Raw genomic sequence first — 20,818 nt, 5'->3', positions numbered from 1 at the left:
ACTGTATTTTTGTCCTTGAAGGAAAACACAAAGTTTAGAACAGATTATCAGTTTGTAACTGGCTGTATTCCTATTCTGACTACTTTCACTCAAGAAGTAGGTGTTACCCTCGTGAAGGCTAAGATACAAGAGTGTCTCCACCACAGATCCAGCACCTACAGAATGAGCTTAAGTATACTGTCATTCTAGGGAACAACTGGTATATATGTATGTCACCCCTCCATTCTCAAAGATTATACAGGGGCTACCTAGTCTGACCAGCTATACTTAAACATCTGACCTTGCCTTCCCATGCCTGTGACAATGAGAAATTCCACCTGTTTTGCTGAAAGAGTAACTTTAAACGTGATGTTCCAACAGGAAATTTAAGTCACTACTGTATCAGCTTTGTGAAAGACCAGTTCATAATAACAGCATCAAATTTCTTCCTAGAATATACAACGTGATTCCCTATAACGAGCTTCAAACATTCAAGGGCAAAATTTAATCCACAAATTACATTGCACTTCACCCTTTTTAACAGACTTACTACAAGACATATATGTCATTTGTGATTATGCAAAGCAAGTAATTTTATTAATCTAGAGATTTAAGACTACTTTGTGGTATCCGGCAATGTACAACACAAGCCTAAAAATTGTCCTAGTTTTTATTTCAACCTTTTCAGCATTTCTTGGTTTGGATTAAGCCCTTAAAGAATCAAGGCTAGTATGTGGTACTTAAGGATCAGCATGGTACTTAAGGACCTATTTCTATGTCCCAGCTCCATCTTTTTTTTTCAATGGACATTTTCCAAGGAAAACATTAATTTTCTCAAACGTAAAATCTAACGTTCCTTTATCCACTGCCTCCAGCTCTCCCACTGGTGAGGTAGATCCTCTTGCCCTCTACCCACTACCCCTGCATTGCTCTTGAACATGTTTTGGAACTTTTCTAGAAGAGGGGCCTGAAGAGGAATGCTGTGCACCAGTGGCAGCCTGCTACAGGCAGAGGAGCTCACCTATATTCATGCAACGCCTATATTCATTCACAGTTAGATGATGAGGTATTAGATCATTAAAAAGTTAAGAATTTAAAAATAAAATCAGAATCTGTGTTGACCATTTACCTTTTTAGTTTTTTGCATCTTGACTATTAGGGTAAAATAATCAACTAGCCACTGTCAAGCCAGTAATATGGGTCTCTACCAGTATAGTAGGTGTAATAGAAATACATTCCCATTTCTCTACACAATTCCACAGGCTAGGGCTGGCTGGTGAGATGTTCACACTTCAGTTACAGACTAAATACTGTTTTGGAGGAGAGCAGTTCAAACTTTCAGAGTGCCTCAAAGAAATGTAATCTTGAAAAGAATGGAGCAATGTAACACGCTAATTCCCTCTTCTGTCTTTAGCATGTTCAACCTTTTGCCATTTGCTGAAGCTTCCAACTACTGAATAATTGAGTGAGCACTTAACACAACAAACTCGTTTTCCTACAGGTCAAATAACAGCAATTACTTTTGCAAATAGCAAACCAAGCCCCATTCAAGTACATGAAATGCAGGCGAAATGCAGGACTAACACTGCACTTGCATGTAACCATTAACCTGAGGTGTCTGGATTGTAATTGCCTCAATAACTGGATGTAAAATTCACATATGCTGAAAAAAGCACATATTTCATTTGTGCAAGATATTCCAAAGCTTAACCAATGAAATCCTTTATTTAAACAATTAGCACATAACCGTGGATGTAACTTCTGTAATATACAATTTTAGTACAATTTGTACCAGATAAGGATTGAATTGTTTGGTATTTCTGCAGTCTTCATTTGAGGTTTTAATATTCCTTGTGAAAATGTAGCTTTTATCTTGCTATTAGTAAAGACTGCAAGGAGTACATATAGTACAGAGAGTATGGGAAATCTCATTTCCTCAAAATGGGATGAGATTCTAAGCATTTTCATTCAATATGGTGTAATTTTTTATATTCACAAGTTGTGTCTCAATTTCAAAATCTGCCATAAAATGGAATTTGAAAAGTTCCTTAAAATTATTCTAAATTAAATGCCTCCAACTACTATTACATGAATTACTTCTGGAGCTTCCAGAACATGGCAGTGCACTAACATTTAAAAGTAACATTGTTTCCACTAGATATATTGCCACTTGAAAAACAGGAGGCAGCCACAGCGGCCATGTATCTAAATGGCTATAATGTAGATGGGGAAAAAGCACCAATTTGCAGTCTACTTCAGAGGATAACTAAGAATAGATCATTTCAGTTGAAAGGGACATACAATAATCATCTGGTTCAACCGCCTGACCAAAAGCTACAAAGCATGTAAGGGCATTGTCCAAATGACTCACAGACCGGCTTGGGGCACCAGCCACCTCTCCAGGAAGCCTGCTCCAGGTTTAACAAATCACGCTTCCTGATCACAGCCACCTTTTAGGTTTCACAGTTCTTTCCTGATAAAATAGTGGTCTGTCACATACACTTTCATATCTTTATATGTAGATATATTGCGAATTTGTTCACAATATTTAAGAATAAATTTCTCAGTAACTATCGTTTAAGCTAATGAACAAGACTTGTAATTCTAAAAATCCAATTACCAGTTAATATCCTGCATACACATATACAAGAACAGGCACTTACTGAGCAGCTAGTGAAAACTTAACTTTCAGATGCATCAGGAAATAAACTAATGCAGAAGAATACACGAATATACAGGTGTCAGCAAACTGCATTCTAGAAGTGCAGTTACACAAAGATTGAGAATCTGGACAACCTTGTTGAGCAAACTTAGAGTAAACAGAGTGATCTAGAAGTGAAGAAAAATTAATGCATTGCAGTAAAGAAAGTTAACTTTGCTACTAATAGTACAGTTTGGAATAGAACTGTCTACCCTAACTCCTAAATATCTAAAGAAAAACAAGGACTTCATTAAAAAATTGTGCTTTTTTAAGCAATTAAGCTACTGTGCTTTAGTTTACACCTTAGTGCAATTTAATTTCCACATATAAACAAACCCCTAGGACTAGCATCTGCCTCTGCTCCCTCACAGAAAATAAATGTTGCCCTCTTAGTCCTGCAGTGAGACACTTTACTCACTTAATAACCTGAAAAGTAAACATAGCTTTCAGGCACCACTATCAAGAGAATAGCCAGCAGCTGTACAGAGAAGTATTTACTTATAGGCAGCCTTAAAAAAACCAAAAGTTAAATGGTGACAAACCTGTTAAAAGATTTTTCTAGTTGGAGAACGGTACTGAACTACAATCCCTGATTCATTATCTCCTGTATTTCTGATGCCACCTATACTTCTCTTTTTTCTTCCTTTTGCTTTCAATCTGGACTATAAAAATCCAGAAGCAGCATATTCAAGTATATTTCCTCTTTCTTCCCATATACTGTATTCTACTACTGTACCTTTTCATTATGCTTGTGTGTTTTAGTTCTTTTCCAGAACACATTTTCAGACAAAAAAAACCCACTCCAACAACCAACTCAGATTTGCAGTTATGTTTAAACACCACCCCGACTCATGTTATTACTTGCACTACCATTTTCCTTCCTGAAAAACTGAGTCCCATTATTGGAAATCTCTCTTTTGGATTCCTGTAACTCAAGTAAAGCTGCAGACAGCTCTTTTCAAGTCATGATGAAAAGCACGCTCCATGCCCTTCAGAAAAAAAAAAAGGACAAAACAAAATCAACTTCAGTTATCCACTACTTCACCACCCTATGGATCTGACATTTAAAACTGCCTAGAAACTGGGGGTGAAGACAACAGCTACTGCATCCAAACTTTTGTCTACCTGCAGTACTGCCTCAGTCTAGTGAACTGTTCTTTGCTGTACTGAGGGAAGATACGTATCTAGAGCTCACATAAAGCAGCAGCACTGCCAGCTTTTCTTCCTTGTTCTATTTCTTCAAACTTTTCCATGCAAAATGATTGTTTCCTCTACAAGTGTTTCAAGACAACTGTCCCCCGCAGACCTACCACACATCAGGAAGATGCCTTTCCTACACTCTGCTCTACACTATTAAAGAAAACAAGAACTTCTCTTTGGTGTTTAGATCTTGCCATGCACAAGCATGTTTTCTGTAACAGCATCCAGCTTTATGCTTATAATTGGGAAGTACAAGCTACCTACTTCAATCATTTGCTCCTTCGGTCTGAATTTTATTGTACAACCCATCTCTATCTATGGTACCAATTCTTTATATCTTCCCCAAATCAGAAAAATCATTACCTTTTTTTTATTTAGGCAATTTGCCCATTAACAAATGTAGTATTATCTGTATGAAGCAATTTACATTTAATAGAAGCACCTTTTTCACTCCTTTCTAACCTCATACCTAGTTTCCCAATTTGTCATAAATCTCACTTTAATAAAAAGTCAATTTTCAACACGCCCTAGGGCTTGTAATTTCCTCCTCAGTTTCACACTCACTTTAAGCCACAGCAGAAAACACCCCACATTCACACTCCTTCAAACTACCTTGCTTCTTTCCTGACTTAGCATTTTGTTCACTTTAGTTCACTTTAGTTCACTTCTTCTTCCCATTCCTGTTTTTCAATGTCTTTTTTATTTTACAGAAGCAGTGGAAAAGTTTTAAAATGTTTTCACATGGCTAACATTATCAGTTCTATTGATATGCTTTTCAGCTATTAGGATGTATTCCATTTCAGAAAGAAGCAGTGGGTTTTTTGTTTGTTTTTTTTTTCACCTAGAATTAAATTTATATTGGTTTAACTCCCAGAGGAAGAAATTAGAGGATCCACAAGCACATACAGCATCCATGGAGTGCAAGATAATTCATTAAATATGACAAAATGCAGTGAGGGAAATTGAAGACTTGCTGTCTTATCTCTTGGCCAGATCTTTACAGTTAAAAAGTTAAAAGAGGGAAGTCTAAAAGCAAAGAATTTGCCTCATCCTACCGGCCTAGAAATCCCTGATTTGTAAACTCAGAATAAATTACACCAATTGTCCACCTCAATTGTGTATCATAACCAAACAGTCCCTCAGCAGAGAAAATGGAACTGGACATATGTGCTCCTCTAATGCTCTTTCTCAGCTAATTTAGCAAGATACTAGCCATTGCTGTCTTACACATGGCTGACAAACTGAGAAGCGTAGATACCCTGCAGTCTGCCATCACCACTAGCAAGGCACTAACCCCATAACCCAAGATAAAAACTCCTTACAATACTAAGATCTTAAGAATGAAGCAGGGATCAAACCGCTGCAACATATTACAGATCATAAAGGATATGCAAGGCATCACCAGGAAAAATAAAAACCAATCGTTTCATTACGTAGCTCTCACACCTTACAGCACTCTAACTTAAGATTTTAAGACCCTTCCTTTAAAATTGCATAGTTGTCTTTCATTTCTATCAGAAATCATTTCAGTAACACAGCTCATTAAAAAAAAATAATTCTTCTCTTTGATTTTAGAATCCTCAAAATACTTCAGAGTTAAGTGAGAAAGCAAAATTTGTAAGAAAGTGGTGAGGTACCGTGTAATTTGATGATAAAGCTGAGGAAAATGGGACATTTTAGGGGACATTAAGTTCTCTATTAAGTTTACAGTTTGATGATTTCTCAGTACACTCCTCTGAGTAGTTCTGATATATTCTTTTTCAAATATGCTTGCATAAAAGTACCAAAAAATCGTTTGATAACCATAATTGTTTCACAGTGAATTACTGTATTTCAGAAAATCTATTTTTGTAGAATGAAGTTATCAAATAATAGCAATTTTTGCATGAAAAGTTTTAAGAATTCTCCATTCATTTAGCAAGATTATATGCTAATAATACATCTGAACAAGCCAGAATTTCAGAGATCTTACTTTTTAAGGGGATCCTTGAACACCTATTTTAAAAAAGAAGTAACACACCTAGAAAACAGCGAAGATCCCTTAAACAATCTCCACACTGACTTAGCAAAAAGGGCTAGTAGTCCAGATGAAGACATCTTAGGACCAGACATATGGCCAAATTCAGTGAGAGACCTCACATTAATCCCTCCCATTTTCTAGTGTAGAACCAGTCTAATAAAGGCTCTCCCCAAATAAAGACAGCCAAACAAGCAACTCTCCTAAGGAAAAGGAACACGAGTTGCTCAAAGAGTAAAAAATGGTACTAGGAAATGTAATTGTATCATACAGCATAATATTCTTACTGTTACAATATTAGCACACGACTTAGCTTGGCCTGTCAGCAGAGGAACAGATTGTTCTTAATATTTTGTCTCCACAGCTGGAACGTGAAATGCAGTTTTCCAGTAATTTCCTGCAAAACGGCTCAAAGAATGGTTCTCAAACCTATTACACTGGTCCTAAGCCTCCAAAGGTGCCACGGGGCTCTAATGTGTGACCACAGCATACAGCTGTTTCACCACAGGAAAACAAGAAGCAGAAATCTAAAAGTTAATAGTGGGGAAGAATAACGCTCAGGCACAAGTCATTATCTGCAACTGCATCACAGCATCAATTTGCAGTTGACAGGATGAACAGGATGAAAACTGCATTACAAAAGAAACCTTACTAAACCCAAGCCAAGCGCACTTTAACTGCAATTCTACAAAAATAAACTCATAAGGAAGAGATCTGGGTCCTGGCTTTGCCATGGATTTCCTATAAAATCATGAAGATACATTTATTACCTCAAGTCATTTACTAAATTGGGAAAATAATTTGCCTCAGAAATATAAGATTAACCTAATGACTGAGCTGTTTTTATTCTACAGCAATGAGATATTCCAGCTGAAGTTCAGGGAATTAGTGCATTTTTCTAACATGTGCAACTGTTTCAATAAAATCCTTCATATGTCTGTCAGAAATAAAGGAAATTCTCTACAGTTTCCTTTCTGAGTATTCTTATTCATGGTTTTTGAAAAGTCTCATCTGTAACATTAAAAAAAGATATTTTAAAGTTTATTACAGAATTGAATTTCCAAATTTCTGTCTGAGAAGGAAATGAAATTAATTGTAAAAGCAGCATTCACTGGTTTCCTTCAGCATACGAGTTTTACATGCAGGGTCTTCTCAGAATCTAGTTACCAAGTCTGGACTGGTCAGAAATAACCTAAACTGGAACCACACAAACAATGAACATCTTCTTGGTTAAAGACCTAATCCAAAAACATTCAAGTGGGACCTGTGTTTCCAGAATACTTGGGAATTCAAGTGTAATTACTATTCCAGCTAATCAGACATCTTAGTACATTTAGCCTTCCCCCCCCCCCCCCCAGGTTTCTGGAATATTTAAATGCTATACTGCTTTGCCCACTTAAAACACTGTACAAGTACAGGTTTTAAAACTGCTTCCTCTTCTCCTTCTCTTTTAAACTTCAGCTTGATACCTCCAAAGGTTAAAGCTAAGCCTCCTGGGCTTCCATCTATGGGAATAATCCCACTATTCATAAAACAGGATAAAGATAAAAATATACGTGTAGCTACCAAGTTGATACTGGTGCTTAGGTAACTTATTAAGCTACTGTATGCTTGAATAATTGTCTACATAGAAATGCACTGAAGTTGGAAAATAAAAATACAGATTATACATTCCCATGTTTTAAAAATGAAAGCTACATAGGTGATGTTTCTGCTGAAGGGGAGAGGTGCTAGTTCTACATTGATGTCTTTAATTTTACAGCTCAACTAAAAATAGCTTTTATGTGAGTTTGGTTTGTGAGTTTGGTTTTTATTTTATACACTCCACACAATAAGATTAAAACCCATTTAAATCAGCTGCACATTTTATAAGATGGAAGATAAAGACCATTCAATATGTTGTTCCTATTTCAAATTAATTGGTGTTGGATTAACAGGGAAGAGCTGCTCTGACTCCAGATTTTAAAAATATCATGTGCTAAGATTCATTTCACATGCAGCTAAGCAGGGACATTTACAATTTACTTCACATCTCACGAGAAAGATGAAATGCAAAAGCCCATTATAAGAACAGTACAGAAATTCACAGCCCATGTAGCCTGGCAGAAAAAAAGATGTAGTACAACTGACATCCCAGTTTCCTCCCACCTCTCCCCATCAGAATATATAGAGAAGAAATGCCAGAAGTTAAAGGTCAAGTATTTATTCTGGAGACTCTGATTTTGGAGTGATGAAACAACACTGGCACAGGTAAATCCCTAGACTTGCCAAAGAAAGGTTAGCCTTGACCCATGAGCTAAAAAGAAAACCCTGCTTACTGAACAGAAGTGTTGTTTTTATGTCTACCTATACAGAACAACTAGAGCTGGTAGCTCTGCCCCCTTGCTAGAGAGCACTCAGAACAACTAGTTTCTTTTCAGCAAAGCCCTGTTTGATACTCATTTCTGCCACTGATACTCATGTTTGTCACTTCTCACAGCGAAAAAACATCCAGTCAGTTTGATACTTCTTCCCCTTATCCCTCAAACCAAGCATTTTCTGGCTCGTCTGCTGTAACTGATGATTCAGAAACCCAGAGTACTGTTATAAAACCTTCTGTAACAAAAGATCCTCTTTCGTAGGCAGACAGCAGATAATTATTCGATTCAGACTGCGAGGACTTCACATCAGCTACAACAGATTCATTGTTACGTAGCCAAAGGCTGGACAGAAATCAACAGAATACTTTCAGATAGCATTTGCTTTCAAGAATGATGCAAAACGCCTGCTGATTTCAAGCACTGCATTAAAAAAACAGTATGTAGGTTCTACGGGAGATTTCTTGCATCTAATTTGCACATAAATGCACCAGGGATCTCAGAAATACTAAGACAGTTCTTTTGTGTTCTACTGTGTGGCTTTAAAGTAGGATGCCAAGAGTGATCTGATGTAAGGACACCAAGCACACAATACCAAACTACCATCATCTGTAGAAGCAACATGTTAACTAACATAGCAGCTTAACTGGTAATCTCTATCACTGGCAGAAAACATTTGGTTGAGTATAAAAGAGAGAACAGTTACCAAAACATAATTTAAACTACCTAAATGGAGAAGATGCAGCTCAGAGCAAGGCAGGCAAGGTTCTCAAGAAAAGGTGTGAATTTCCCCTCATTCATACTTTAGCCTGGTGTTGGAAGATGACAGTGCTTGCCTTGGTTTTGGTGCTGTATCATCACAGTGATGCAGCATGCTTACAAAAATCCAGTCTGAAGATTTAGGAACAGGGTGAAGCATCACTATGAAACCTCTGTGATTCACTGCATCAGCCAGCGCTTGAGCAGAGAACTGACCTCCAATATAGCTCTTAGCAGAAAGCTCACGTGTGAAAGCCATGGTAGTTTAGACAGTTTTCATAAACTGCCAGCCCAGGAGAAAGGCAAAGCACAGATAATACTACTGAGTTCAACTAGTTAGTGTTACTAACTGTAGGTCAAGATTTATGTGTGATGGAGGCCCAAAAGTACACTTTTAAGGACAATGAAAAACGTTTGACTGTGAAGTTTTTGCAGAAATTTCAGACCACTGTCATGCAGGTTAGTAACATCGCACCAGTGCAGTGTCTTCACTGATTCAGACCAAAAATCAACAAGAATTATCAAACTTACTGAGATAAACCTACGTTTCTCTCACTAGTAAACTAAATTATCGGGGGGCAAACCTGAATTGTAGGAACATCAGTAAAATGAAAACATGTAGTGTCTAACCCTGTGCCTTTTTTGTTTGTAAATAGGTTAGATTTCTCATCTTTTTTTTTTCTTTCTGGCATTACGAAGAAAAACTTACCTCCATCTGCTTAGTGCCAGAAAAATATTTCTGCTGAATTAGAGTCTGACAGCTAATTTTAAACTTCATCCTTACTTCCCTTTTAAATTCCCATCTTTAAGATACAAAGCAAAGCAGAACAGGGATATAAAGTATCAATCTTATATTTAGTTACATCTTCTGTAGGAGAAATTTATAATGCCCATCCTGCTCAAGCACTCCAGAGCAGAATTTGAGTTGACATAAGTATACTGATAGTATTTCCCTGAGGAATGCTAGCTAGCGGGCAGTAATGGGCAAATAACATATACTTACCAGGGCAGCAATGCCTTTGTTAGGGAGTGGAGTAGGGACTGAGACGCTGCTTTATATTAAGCATTTCAGCCTGCACCCCCAACATTTTTTCAGGTAACTTGGATCTAGAAGTTCATGCAGTAGGGACTGTTTTAGAGTGCATTTTTACAAAGAAAACCTTAAGCAGCTAGCAAGGTTGTCATGGCCACACACTTGTACTTTTAAACATTTATCTCAGTCTATTTAAAACCAGCCCACTTGAAACTTTACAGCATCATAAATAATGTGTATTTTCTTTCAGTTATTTTTTGTATCATTATCACTCAACGCTACCACGGAGTGTTTCTAGCACAATTTTACAATTAGACAGAATTTACAACTCCCAAAGGCACAGTCACAGCATTAGAATGATGGAATTGCCCCAGTGAAGTTAAAGCCGCTAGACCAAGCCCCTCTGTAAGGCTAGTCATTCTAATTCAATATGAAGAATATGTTTCTTCATGTATGATCTTGTCAGCACTATTACGTTAGGCAGGCAGACTTTGAAAGCACACTGCTCATATTAAAACCATTAATTACTGCAATGTATGTGGAAAATCTGGGGAGAAGGCTCAACTAGCATGGCCTAGGGATGAAAAGCTGCAAGCAGAACTTCCACCAGCAAGATGTGTTACAAAAGCAATTTTCTGTAAACTTATCCACTGTAACTCATCTTCAACTTATATTAATTGCATGTTAGTATAAGTGCGTAACACTCTAAGAAGATGAAAGCCTACATATGTTACATCACCACCATTCTATTCTCCATAATAGTAACATCAATGAGAGGGCTTCTTAGACCTCAAGCCCCAGCACTGTATGATGTAAGTACAATTTTATCTTCTAAGTATCTGTGATAAAATACAAGAGCAAACAATAGAGATTAACTAAACCAAGTTTCAGGGAAAGTTTAAATGAAACTCATTCAGAACTCTTCCATGCTGCATCTCATAGGCTACTAAATGTTCTTGTGTGCTTTACAAATGCAATGCCACTACAATCTCACCAGCAGCTATGCAGCTGCATAAGCATAATTAAGAGATGTTAAGAGCACAGGATTCCCTCTACAATAATTCAGATGCACATATGTTTGTCATGGGATTAGTTTGGGATTTTTTTTTTATTTAAACAAAAATCAGGGAATTTACAGGAAAGTGGAAAACAGTTACAATGATTACTGGGGAATCCCCCTCCCCCTGCCTTCTATCCTATCAGAATTGTAAGTAGAATTATGACACTTAAATTCAAAGAACACATCTGAACTGTCCACAGACAGCTTCTTGATAAGAACTCCCAGATCCTCATCATCTGAAAGATGAACAGTAAGGGCACATTGAAAAGATAAGGCCCACAACAATATCTGGTAATCCATAATTCTTAGAGCAAATACATTTCTAATTGTGCCCACTGAAGACATACAAAAATCATCTTTTGATGGATAAGGGAGGAATGGAAAAAAGGCAGGCCAATACTGGTTCCAGACAATAAAAGCAAAGCAGGAAATCTAGCTCGCTCTTTCCCACTCCTTTACATACTACATCGTCATGTTTTTGCACTCAGACTGAAGTTTCATATAATAAAAAAATCTCCATTCCTTGTTATTCTAACTATATTCCACTTTGAGATTATGCACACTATTTCTGAGTACCTATAAACTTTAGTAATCTAAGTAAATTATCTGCAGATTTGCACTGCTCTGTTGCTCATACACTCAGATTTCTATTTAGTATGATTTTAACATTAATTATGTTGTGTAACCTTATTACATAAACATGTATAGACACATCAAATGTGTATACGCATACACAGAGAGATTCCCCAGCAATCCACAGGCACGGAACCTACAGCATGTTTTCATTTAGCCATAAAAACTACAATAATCACAATTCTGTCAGTAAATTTAAAATGGTGCATTTGATTGTTCCTCTACCTCTCTTTACAACTCTGGAAATATTAAGTACACCTTTATTATTTAACTTCTTATCCATCACTTGGTTAACAAATACATGTCTGTACATATTGGAAACCACAACAATGGCCCTAATGAAAGCTGCAGGAATGCAGAATTTGACAAAAGTACAATATTTGTTCCTCTCCTTCATATAGCCTGAAAGCAGATTTGAGATGAATGGTATCGGTACTGAAACAGGACAAGTCACTTCATGGTTTAAACTTCAGTTTGAAACTATTTTGAAAATATACTTTAAGAGTTCCTAAATTAAGAGAGAATTTAACTGGAAGCTTTACCAGCACCCATACCTACATTAGAAAATGCCACCAACTACAGCCAGTGTTACACATTTTATTTCTCCAAGCAGGAGAAACAAACAGAAAACAGTTCTTTGAAAGGGCATATTCCCCTTTCCTAAGGAAAACAAAACAAAGACCCAGCTGCAGCTAAGTTGCCCTTTTTCCTATTTGGTCACATTATGAACATTTTAAGCATACGGTCTCATGTATAAATGTAGTTCCACTGAGCACAAGGAAGTTAGCTCAAGTATTACACTGTTTCATCAGTAGGACAACACAAAACTACACAGTTGCTGCCTCATATTTGTAAATCTAACCCATTTTAATCTGAGTAGAAAATTCATTTTTAGTTTTAACATTAAAAGTGGTATTTGAAAATCTATACTTCCAGGAGAGATGACAGCTGAAGGAAGCTGGACATAGAAAATACTAAATCAAACAACTAGGCAACAATCGTCAAGTTAGCTTTCTAGTCCAAACACATGACTTGTGAAGTATTGTTTTTTAAATATATTTAATTTTTACATTAAATGATAAGGAAGTATCAGGCTGTCTCTAAATAAGTTTGTTGTGCTGTGGTCATGCGTTAACACTTCAAAGAGTGTACAGCCATTTCTCCTCCCAGTTACATACTGGTTAGTTCTTATTCTCTGATTCATGCACTAATACAAACCATGGGGAACTGGATAGGGCAAGCTGCCTTCATTAGAAAGTCTTAAGTTTCATACGGTCATTTTACAGGAATCAAACGAGGTAAGACAGCTGACCCTTCACCGTACTACTAATCTTTTCAAATTAGTTGATCCAGAGGAACATTTTTAATTGATAAAGCCTACACGATTTAGATATATTCCTAAGTTCCATAACTGTTTTGCTGAAACACAGAGCAAGTGTGAAAGCAGGAGTAAAATCGACAAGCTTCCTCCGCATACCACCAATTCTAGCTCTCTTCCTTTTGGAGAAAGTCAAAGAATTTAAAGTTCTTAAACCCTTTTTCAGTCTACAGAACAAGTTACAGGATCTACTAACAGTTCAGCAATGTGTGCTCACTGGAACCTGTGAAAATGAAGATTAGTATAGGGAGCCTGTCACATGGCTTAGTACAATCTGCTTCTCAGGGAACAGACCCAGATGAAATGTTTATACTTCAGGTCAGAAGTCAGATATACTAAAGAGTTTGTTTCAAGATGCAGTAAGACTCCACTTTCTAGTACTGAAAACTGTCCACAAAATAAATTTAAAAACCCCATCCTTCTACTCATAATTCCTATCCTTAAAAATTAAAAATTTCTGATGCCACAGTTCAAATGAACTCTGGAAATGCTCCCATGCTTCTATGCTATGAATACCGGTCATTACCAAACTAGTTAAACCCCAATACCATCCAAATTCAAATCACTGTAACACATTCTTGTGTAGTTAACTGCATGTATACAATGTGCCATGAAAAAATGTGAACGGTGCCTGTACAACTATACAACTATGCATATTAATTTCTTCTAACTTTTCTATTATTTCATGTAAGAAAGGAAAAATGTCCAATTTAATACAGTATTAGGTATACAACACTTCACTGCAGAAGTCCAAAACTGCTACTGGATGTAGACTGCCTGAAACATGGAAGCCATCAGTGAGAAAAAGCATACCCTAATAAGGGATAAAAACAATGCACACTCTTAAGTGAAGAATGTTTGTACCAACAGGACACAGGAATGCCACAACGAATGGCTTGCCTTCAGAGTTTCTAGCTAAGAGAAGCCACTGTACTTCCTCCACAGCAGTGACTCAAAGCCTTTTCATAGTCTGCAGAAAGATTTCTGCAGCGAATAAAGTCAAGCATTGTTTTACGTAGTAGTACTAGTAGATAAGGCTTAACAGACAGTGTTCTCTCAGCCATCAGGCTTCTCAAAATCTGGATAAAGAGCATCAGGTAACTCAACCAGCTGACAAGCTGGAAGAGATGTAGAAATGGATGAGAAATTACCATTGGAGTTCCCTAACCCATGCAGATGAAGATAACCAAACTGTAGTCAATACATGGTACATAAGAAAGCCTTGTATTTTACTTCTGATTCTTTCAGGTTCAGACATGAGAAAGAAGCTAAAGTTTGTGCCTGACCTAACACACACATTCCCCCCTCAAAGCACCAATAGAAGGATCAGCAAATGACTTCAACAAAAGAAAGCACACAATAAGGAAAGTTTCCACTGTCCTTGTTACATTTGAAAGCAAGACTTCAAAAGTGTGGTGAACAAGTTATGTATAACTAACACTTCAAATAGGGATGTTTCTGTCACCCCACATGGAAAGAATACAACAGAACAGGAAGTAGTTCATGTTTATTCACGTGAAAAAACAGTAATACACTATAGAAAGGATCTCTTCATGAGGCATCACTTCCACTTAAAAAAAAAATCAGAATTCCTGACACTTTCCCATGATATTTTTAATGAATACAAAAAGCAGAATCACAAAGAAACCCACTAGTGTTGTACCACACATCTTCCGAAACTGTGTCAGTTATGTGGATAGCTTTCTGATATTAAACAACTTGTAGAACCATGGCCACTATGCAAGATGTGCATGCCTGTATTTACATATTGAGTAGAAAAGACAGGAAAGAAGTTGCATTCACTTTCTAGTGCAAGTCTACAATAATCACACAGACAGAATGACATTTATTAACAGGAATGGAACAGGTCCACACATGTGTAAGAAAAGATCATAAATAATACAGCTGTAAAAAAGATTAAAAATCTCAGACTGAGGTAGTTAAGAGTGTGCAGTATAGATGTTCATACAGAGCACCTGTACAGCCATTTTTCAGAAGCTGAAATTTACTCTATGTGACTCATGTGACTAGTGGGGTGGGCATGGATTATAATGGGCATGCCTTCTATTAAGAAACTAAGAAAGATCAGCCAGAGATACATACAATATTCTCAATTGAAAGTACTACTAAACAGAATACCAGCCAAGAAGTCTACTCTACTTTGACTTCTGATCACTCCAACTTCATCCTGACAGAAGTCAGTTCCCATTTTTCCCCCAAGCAGAATTCTGGTGGTTCATATAACAATTTCTTTCTGAACTCAGAACCGCATTAAAGTAAAACAGGGGAAGAAAATGCTTTGAAGAAACACAAACATTTTAAAACAAAAACAATCATTTTTCTAAACAGTTTTATTTACATTTTTCATATACATGTTAAATGATACATTCTGACTAGTATCCACACCAGTGTGAATTACATGAATTAAAGATACTGATGTATTGCATATGATGAAATGCAAAACGATCAACCCTAAGCTTTGGTCCCACTATTTGATTGCTCATACAGCATCTGGTTTGTTATCAAGACATCTAAAATCAAGTGTTCATATCAAACAGAAGTGAACAAGTATATCAAAAAAGTTTATCTAGTTTCATTTCATTAGAACAAGCAATAATACAGAAGTCTTACTTGCAAAATTTGCAAGACAAATATTAAGACATATTACCAGCCAAACACTTTACACACGTTACTAGCTTTGTATTTATTGTTTCTAGACTTAGGTTTTCACAGCTGTCTTGTGCTAATGATTTTTAAATTTTTAATTATGGCAACCTTTCAACCCCTACTAACAACAGTGCAAAGTGACCAGGCTATAAAGTAATATACTCAACAACAAAAAAGGTAAAAAGGTGTGGTGTGAACTGGTCTGAAACACTCACAACAATTACAGAGTTTAATTAATGTGCTTAAAGAGGATTTTCAACCTGGTGATTTCTCAAAGGAAACTAGCAGAGAAAGAGGTGACAACTTCAAATACTTGCTTCAGAACTACTAAAGTATTCACAACACTGGTAAAGTAAAAGTTTTTATGTGCATGAAAGGCATTAGCAAGTCTTTCTGTACCTAAAAGACAGTTCAAACAGTTGAAGAGACAAAGGAAATAGACAGCTGGGCCTATGGGATCATAGGGTGTTACATCAGAATTTATTTTTACATTTCTGTGGCACCTTTTCATCAGATGCCAAAAGCACTTTAATCGCTAAAGCGAGCCTCACAACAACCCTGTGAGGTAGGTAGTATCTGTTTTAATAATGCAAAACAGGTTAAATAACTTACCCAAGAAGACACAGCAAATCAGCAGAGCAGGCTAGAATCCAGATCATGTGATCATGAATTTAACATTACAGCACACGTGGGACTGAGACTTACAGGCTCCTTTTTAAAACCGTGAAAGAGGGACTGCCATGTGAATTGATTCAAGTTTTCTGGAAGTAGACTTTTATGGGAAAGGTATCAAGAGAAAAACATGCTTTAAGCAACTAGAGAAAACAAGACCCTAAGAAGAGTGGTATTACTGTACCACTTGCTACATTTGAGTAGATGTAGAATAGCAATTCGACTATTTTACTTGCTAAAATATGTATAAAAAAATAGACTACTCTGTCAAAATCACTAAATGAAACTCTATTCTCACGTCTTAAGCATTCATAGGCTATGACTCAAAACCATGGTAGCTGGAAGGTGTTTCATTTAATTCTATTATTTTTATGTCCTGCAACAGCTTCTCTGAATGTCAAAGGAAATAAGAACCCATGTGAGATCCAAAATTTTTTGATCATTCAAACTTTAATAGTAGAGTTCCCATTAACAAACTGTCAAAGCATGCTCTCTTCCCAGTTAATCTCTGTTCTATTAACTACTAAACCAGTCACAATAGAGAGACCAAAATGTATAAATCAGTGCTTGGCACATAAAATAGAAAACATGAAGTATTCAGTTACTTCAGCCCAGTCTCTGTATCAACAGCAGTAAATTAGATGACACACTAAGTGCTAAGCACTGCTTTACACTATATTCCACTAGGCAACAGTCACACACAAAAAGGAGAACAGTCAGTGGCTGAACAAACACTGTCATAAACCCAAGATGTAATCACAGCAGCAAAGCCTGCACTTAAGAGCTTTACATTACAAAATGAACTGGCATAGGCAGGGAAACAGTTTTTGTGCATATAGATTATAAGCAATGATTTATCCTTGAAGACTGGAAATGATTAAAAAGAACACATTCCTCAAGTGAGGCAAAGGGAAATTTAAGAATTCTAACCATCTATGAAGAATAAGGCTGATAAAGGGCTAATTACTTTTCTGTAAGACCATGATTCTATGATCATAATCCTCACCCTAGCTCATCTTCCACTCATAGACCAGCACTATGTGATGATATTCAGCTCAGATTTGTCATTTGCAGAACAAAATTCTCCAGTGAAAGACAATCTGCCAGAAACAATCCCCACTTCCCTCTACCTTTTTGTCTTTCTGTGATGCAAAGACGAAATGTTGTCATGTTAAAGAGGAAAGTGATATGTTTGTTTTGAGATCAGGAAAAACACAGCTTACAGATGACTGAAGATTTAGCAATTTGCAGACTTAAATGCTGAGGCAGTGAAAGTGAACAAAAAACGATGCTCAACAAATATTTACTACAGGTATACTTTCCCAGCTCAAGGGTGGGAAGATTGATACTTCTGAAATATCAAAGAGAAACTTTCTAGCAGGACAACACTACTAAGATTTCCAAGGAAAAAGCTTTTGGAAAATACCTTCCCTGTATGTCTTGTACATCTTAAGGATGCAGTAAAAGAAGCCTCAGAACAATTCCTCTACCTCAGGTAGCCTTCAAAAAATAATTGAGGCCTTAATTTACACTCAACCACACAGTTAAAAGAATATTTGATAAAACATTTCATTCTGAACTTACCCTCAGACAGGACTGTACACGATATGCAACTCAAAACAAAAGTGACAACAGTGCCCAATTCTGTGAATATGTATTATTTTAGAGAAGAATTTTGAAATAGAATATATATTATTTTAGAGAAGAATTTTGAAATAGGACATTATTTCAGCTTATAGGTATAAATGGTTGCATACCCTAAAAAAAAGGCAGAGATAAGCATGTTGCTTTTTTAGTTAAATTGGTCAATATGTGAGTTTTGAGAAAAGTTACTGGAACCAGGAAAGAAAACTTGAAAAGTTTTAACTGGGATTTAAACAAATTGCCTGTTAAGATAAAAGATAAATGTCTAGAAGTAACCTCACACTTCTTTCAAGTATAACCATTTTTGAGTGGAACCTCTACCAGAACTCTACAGCTTGCATTTTCCATTTTTTTTCAATAAAAGAATCATATATGCCATTTCTCTTATATCTGAAGTGTAGTTATAGGCAGGCACACACACACACACGCACACACACGCACGAATTAATCACCTTCATGCCAATTATTTCCTTCTCAAATTTACCTTGTGTTACCTGTTACCATACCTGCTGGGTAGACGCTCATCTTTCTTCCTCAAAGAAGCACTTTAAAAAATTCTACCCTAGACTGTTTTAAGTTTTATCACTGTTGATGTTTTTAAATACTATTAGATTATAAGTTAGTTAAGAGGTATTGATTAAGGGAGGTAATGTCTGTTAATTCATCTCTGAACGTGGTTCAAGACAAGAAGCCTCAGACAAGCAGCTGTAAACAGGTAATAGTACTTTCTGCTGAAAGATCTACAATATAGTACACGCTTTCTGAGGTGGTCTTATTCAACTCTTAAATTTGAGGCATGGGAAACAGAAATCTTTCCAGTACGCACAGAAACCAGACAACTTAATGTAATTATCAAACTAGACTAGATTCTGAAGACTAGGTGCTGTAGGAAACATTGTAGGGTACAAAAAGCTAGTGGATTTGGCTGCAGGGTCCCAAAGGGAATGCTACACCTTCATGTGTTAGTTCATTTACAGTCTCTCAAATATGTCCAATAACCAACATCACAACTACTACTACAAACTACTGGAAACAAAATAGTTAAAATTCTATATTTAATTAGGTAATATTAAATTTAGGTTGCATTATTTTGCATTATAACATCTCACTATAAATTACAATATAAAAATGTCTGCTAGATTCCTATGATCCCAATTTTATTTAATAATCTCAAAAATTTACTAGCAGAACACATTTGGATACATAATGTAAAATAAGACATAACTCTACACTCAGATTGCTGCTTAGCATTTGCACATAAAATGGAAAAAAATTTAGCTATCTCATTTCTCATCTACAGAACACATGTCCCCACCCTGTAGTTTAGAATGTAGGAGATGTCACTTAAAAATGTGCAGCTAGAAGATGCCCACAAAAAAGCATGTGTATTACCATCAATTACAGGAAAAAAAACAACCCAAACCCAAAACAACCCCAAACTCAGATCATCCAGTGCATTTCAAGGCATATCATTAAAGACTGTTTAAATAATCAATGCACTGGTGGGAAGTTTTAAATGATTATGGAAACAATCATAATTTTCTTGGGATTTTCAGAAGCTAAGGAGTTGTGCCAATGCATTTTCCCCACATTTTCATTCCAGAAACCAGTTTCCATCCCACACCCTCCCTGAAATCACTATTCACAGAAACACTCAATTCCCTAAGAAATAAAAAAAAAAATAAAATCCATTCATAGAAAGTCATTCAAGTAAGTTTGCATGTATAAATAAAAATAAAAACAACTCCTCTAAATAAATGACACAGGAGGCAATAAATTGACACGACAAGTAAATAAAAGGCTAAAGCACTCCAATACCATTGAAACGGTTTTAATGTTGTTGCAATTCCATAATGCAACAATCATCAACTCATAAAAGACCCAGTACTTTAGAATTCATTTTAATCACTCCTTTGTACCTATTTTACAAAATAAAGGCAAGGCATATTTAAAATCCCCTTTTCCCTAGGTATTATGTGCCTATCTTACTTATGTTTATAGAAGTGTAAACTTAAAACTCCTATTAAATGTTATATAAGAAAAAATATAAAAATATTAACCTCTGCTTCAATGTACAGTTTCCAGAATCTGCCAGAACTGGGGAACTGGGCAACAAGGCGTTCATAGGTCTTCCGTGCTTTGTCTATAGCTTGGTTCTAAAAATTGAAAATCAAAACAGCATTTACAATATTATGATTTATGTAAATGAATATGCTGATTTTACTCCAGTACCAAATAGTGTGAGTGGACCATAGATAAGGAAATGTAATCCTATGTCACTAAACCTGTGCCTCTCGAATGAGAATGCTCCAAGCGTCAAGGTCATATGGATTTTCTTCTAGTTTCTTTTCAGCTTTCTTCACTTTTTCTGGGACATATTCAGCAGCCTGGAAAAATTTAAAAACAAGACATAAGAGATCACAAGTAGTGTTCAAAAAGTTCTGTCCCAGCTACAAAGTCAAGTTAATGACAACATTCTGACAACATAACATTTCAGGTATCAATTTTTATGCTGGAGTTACTGATTGCAACTTTATCTGGAAAACAAGTTGTCCCAGTAAGGTAATGCACTCTTACCACAAGTTCTAAGTATTTGGTGATCTGGCAAAAAAGCTAGACTAAACTGACTAAATGTTTCTAAAACACTCAAGCACATTTGAGTTTGCCAGAGAATTTATTGCACTGAAAATGTTAAATACAGTTTTTACTGACCTGAAA

General features: G+C 36.2%; 1 protein-coding gene across 3 annotated transcripts in view; it reads right to left on the bottom strand.

Moving 5' to 3' along the window:
- The window catches only part of CSTF3 (cleavage stimulation factor subunit 3), a 49,756-nt gene that overhangs the window by 19,528 nt on the left and 9,410 nt on the right, over positions 1-20,818 (bottom strand). For 2 of the 3 annotated variants that reach the window (XM_057410964.1, XM_057410963.1), the window contains 2 exons: positions 20,386-20,487; positions 20,161-20,256 (listed from right to left, as the gene is read on the bottom strand). In XM_057410964.1, the coding sequence (XP_057266947.1) occupies positions 20,161-20,256; positions 20,386-20,487 (198 nt within the window). Of the gene's footprint in view, positions 1-20,160; positions 20,488-20,818 lie in introns of all 3 variants that reach the window. The other variant, XM_057410965.1, reaches the window with a different exon arrangement.

The sequence above is a fragment of the Pezoporus wallicus genome, unplaced genomic scaffold (genome assembly GCF_028554395.1).
Source record: "Pezoporus wallicus isolate ANWC-B61680 ecotype Strahan unplaced genomic scaffold, APGP_CSIRO_Pwel_v1 contig_5958, whole genome shotgun sequence".
Taxonomy (NCBI): Eukaryota; Metazoa; Chordata; class Aves; order Psittaciformes; family Psittacidae; genus Pezoporus; species Pezoporus wallicus.
Note: the sequence above shows the minus strand (reverse complement) of the source record. Positions and strands in the feature narration are given on the sequence as shown.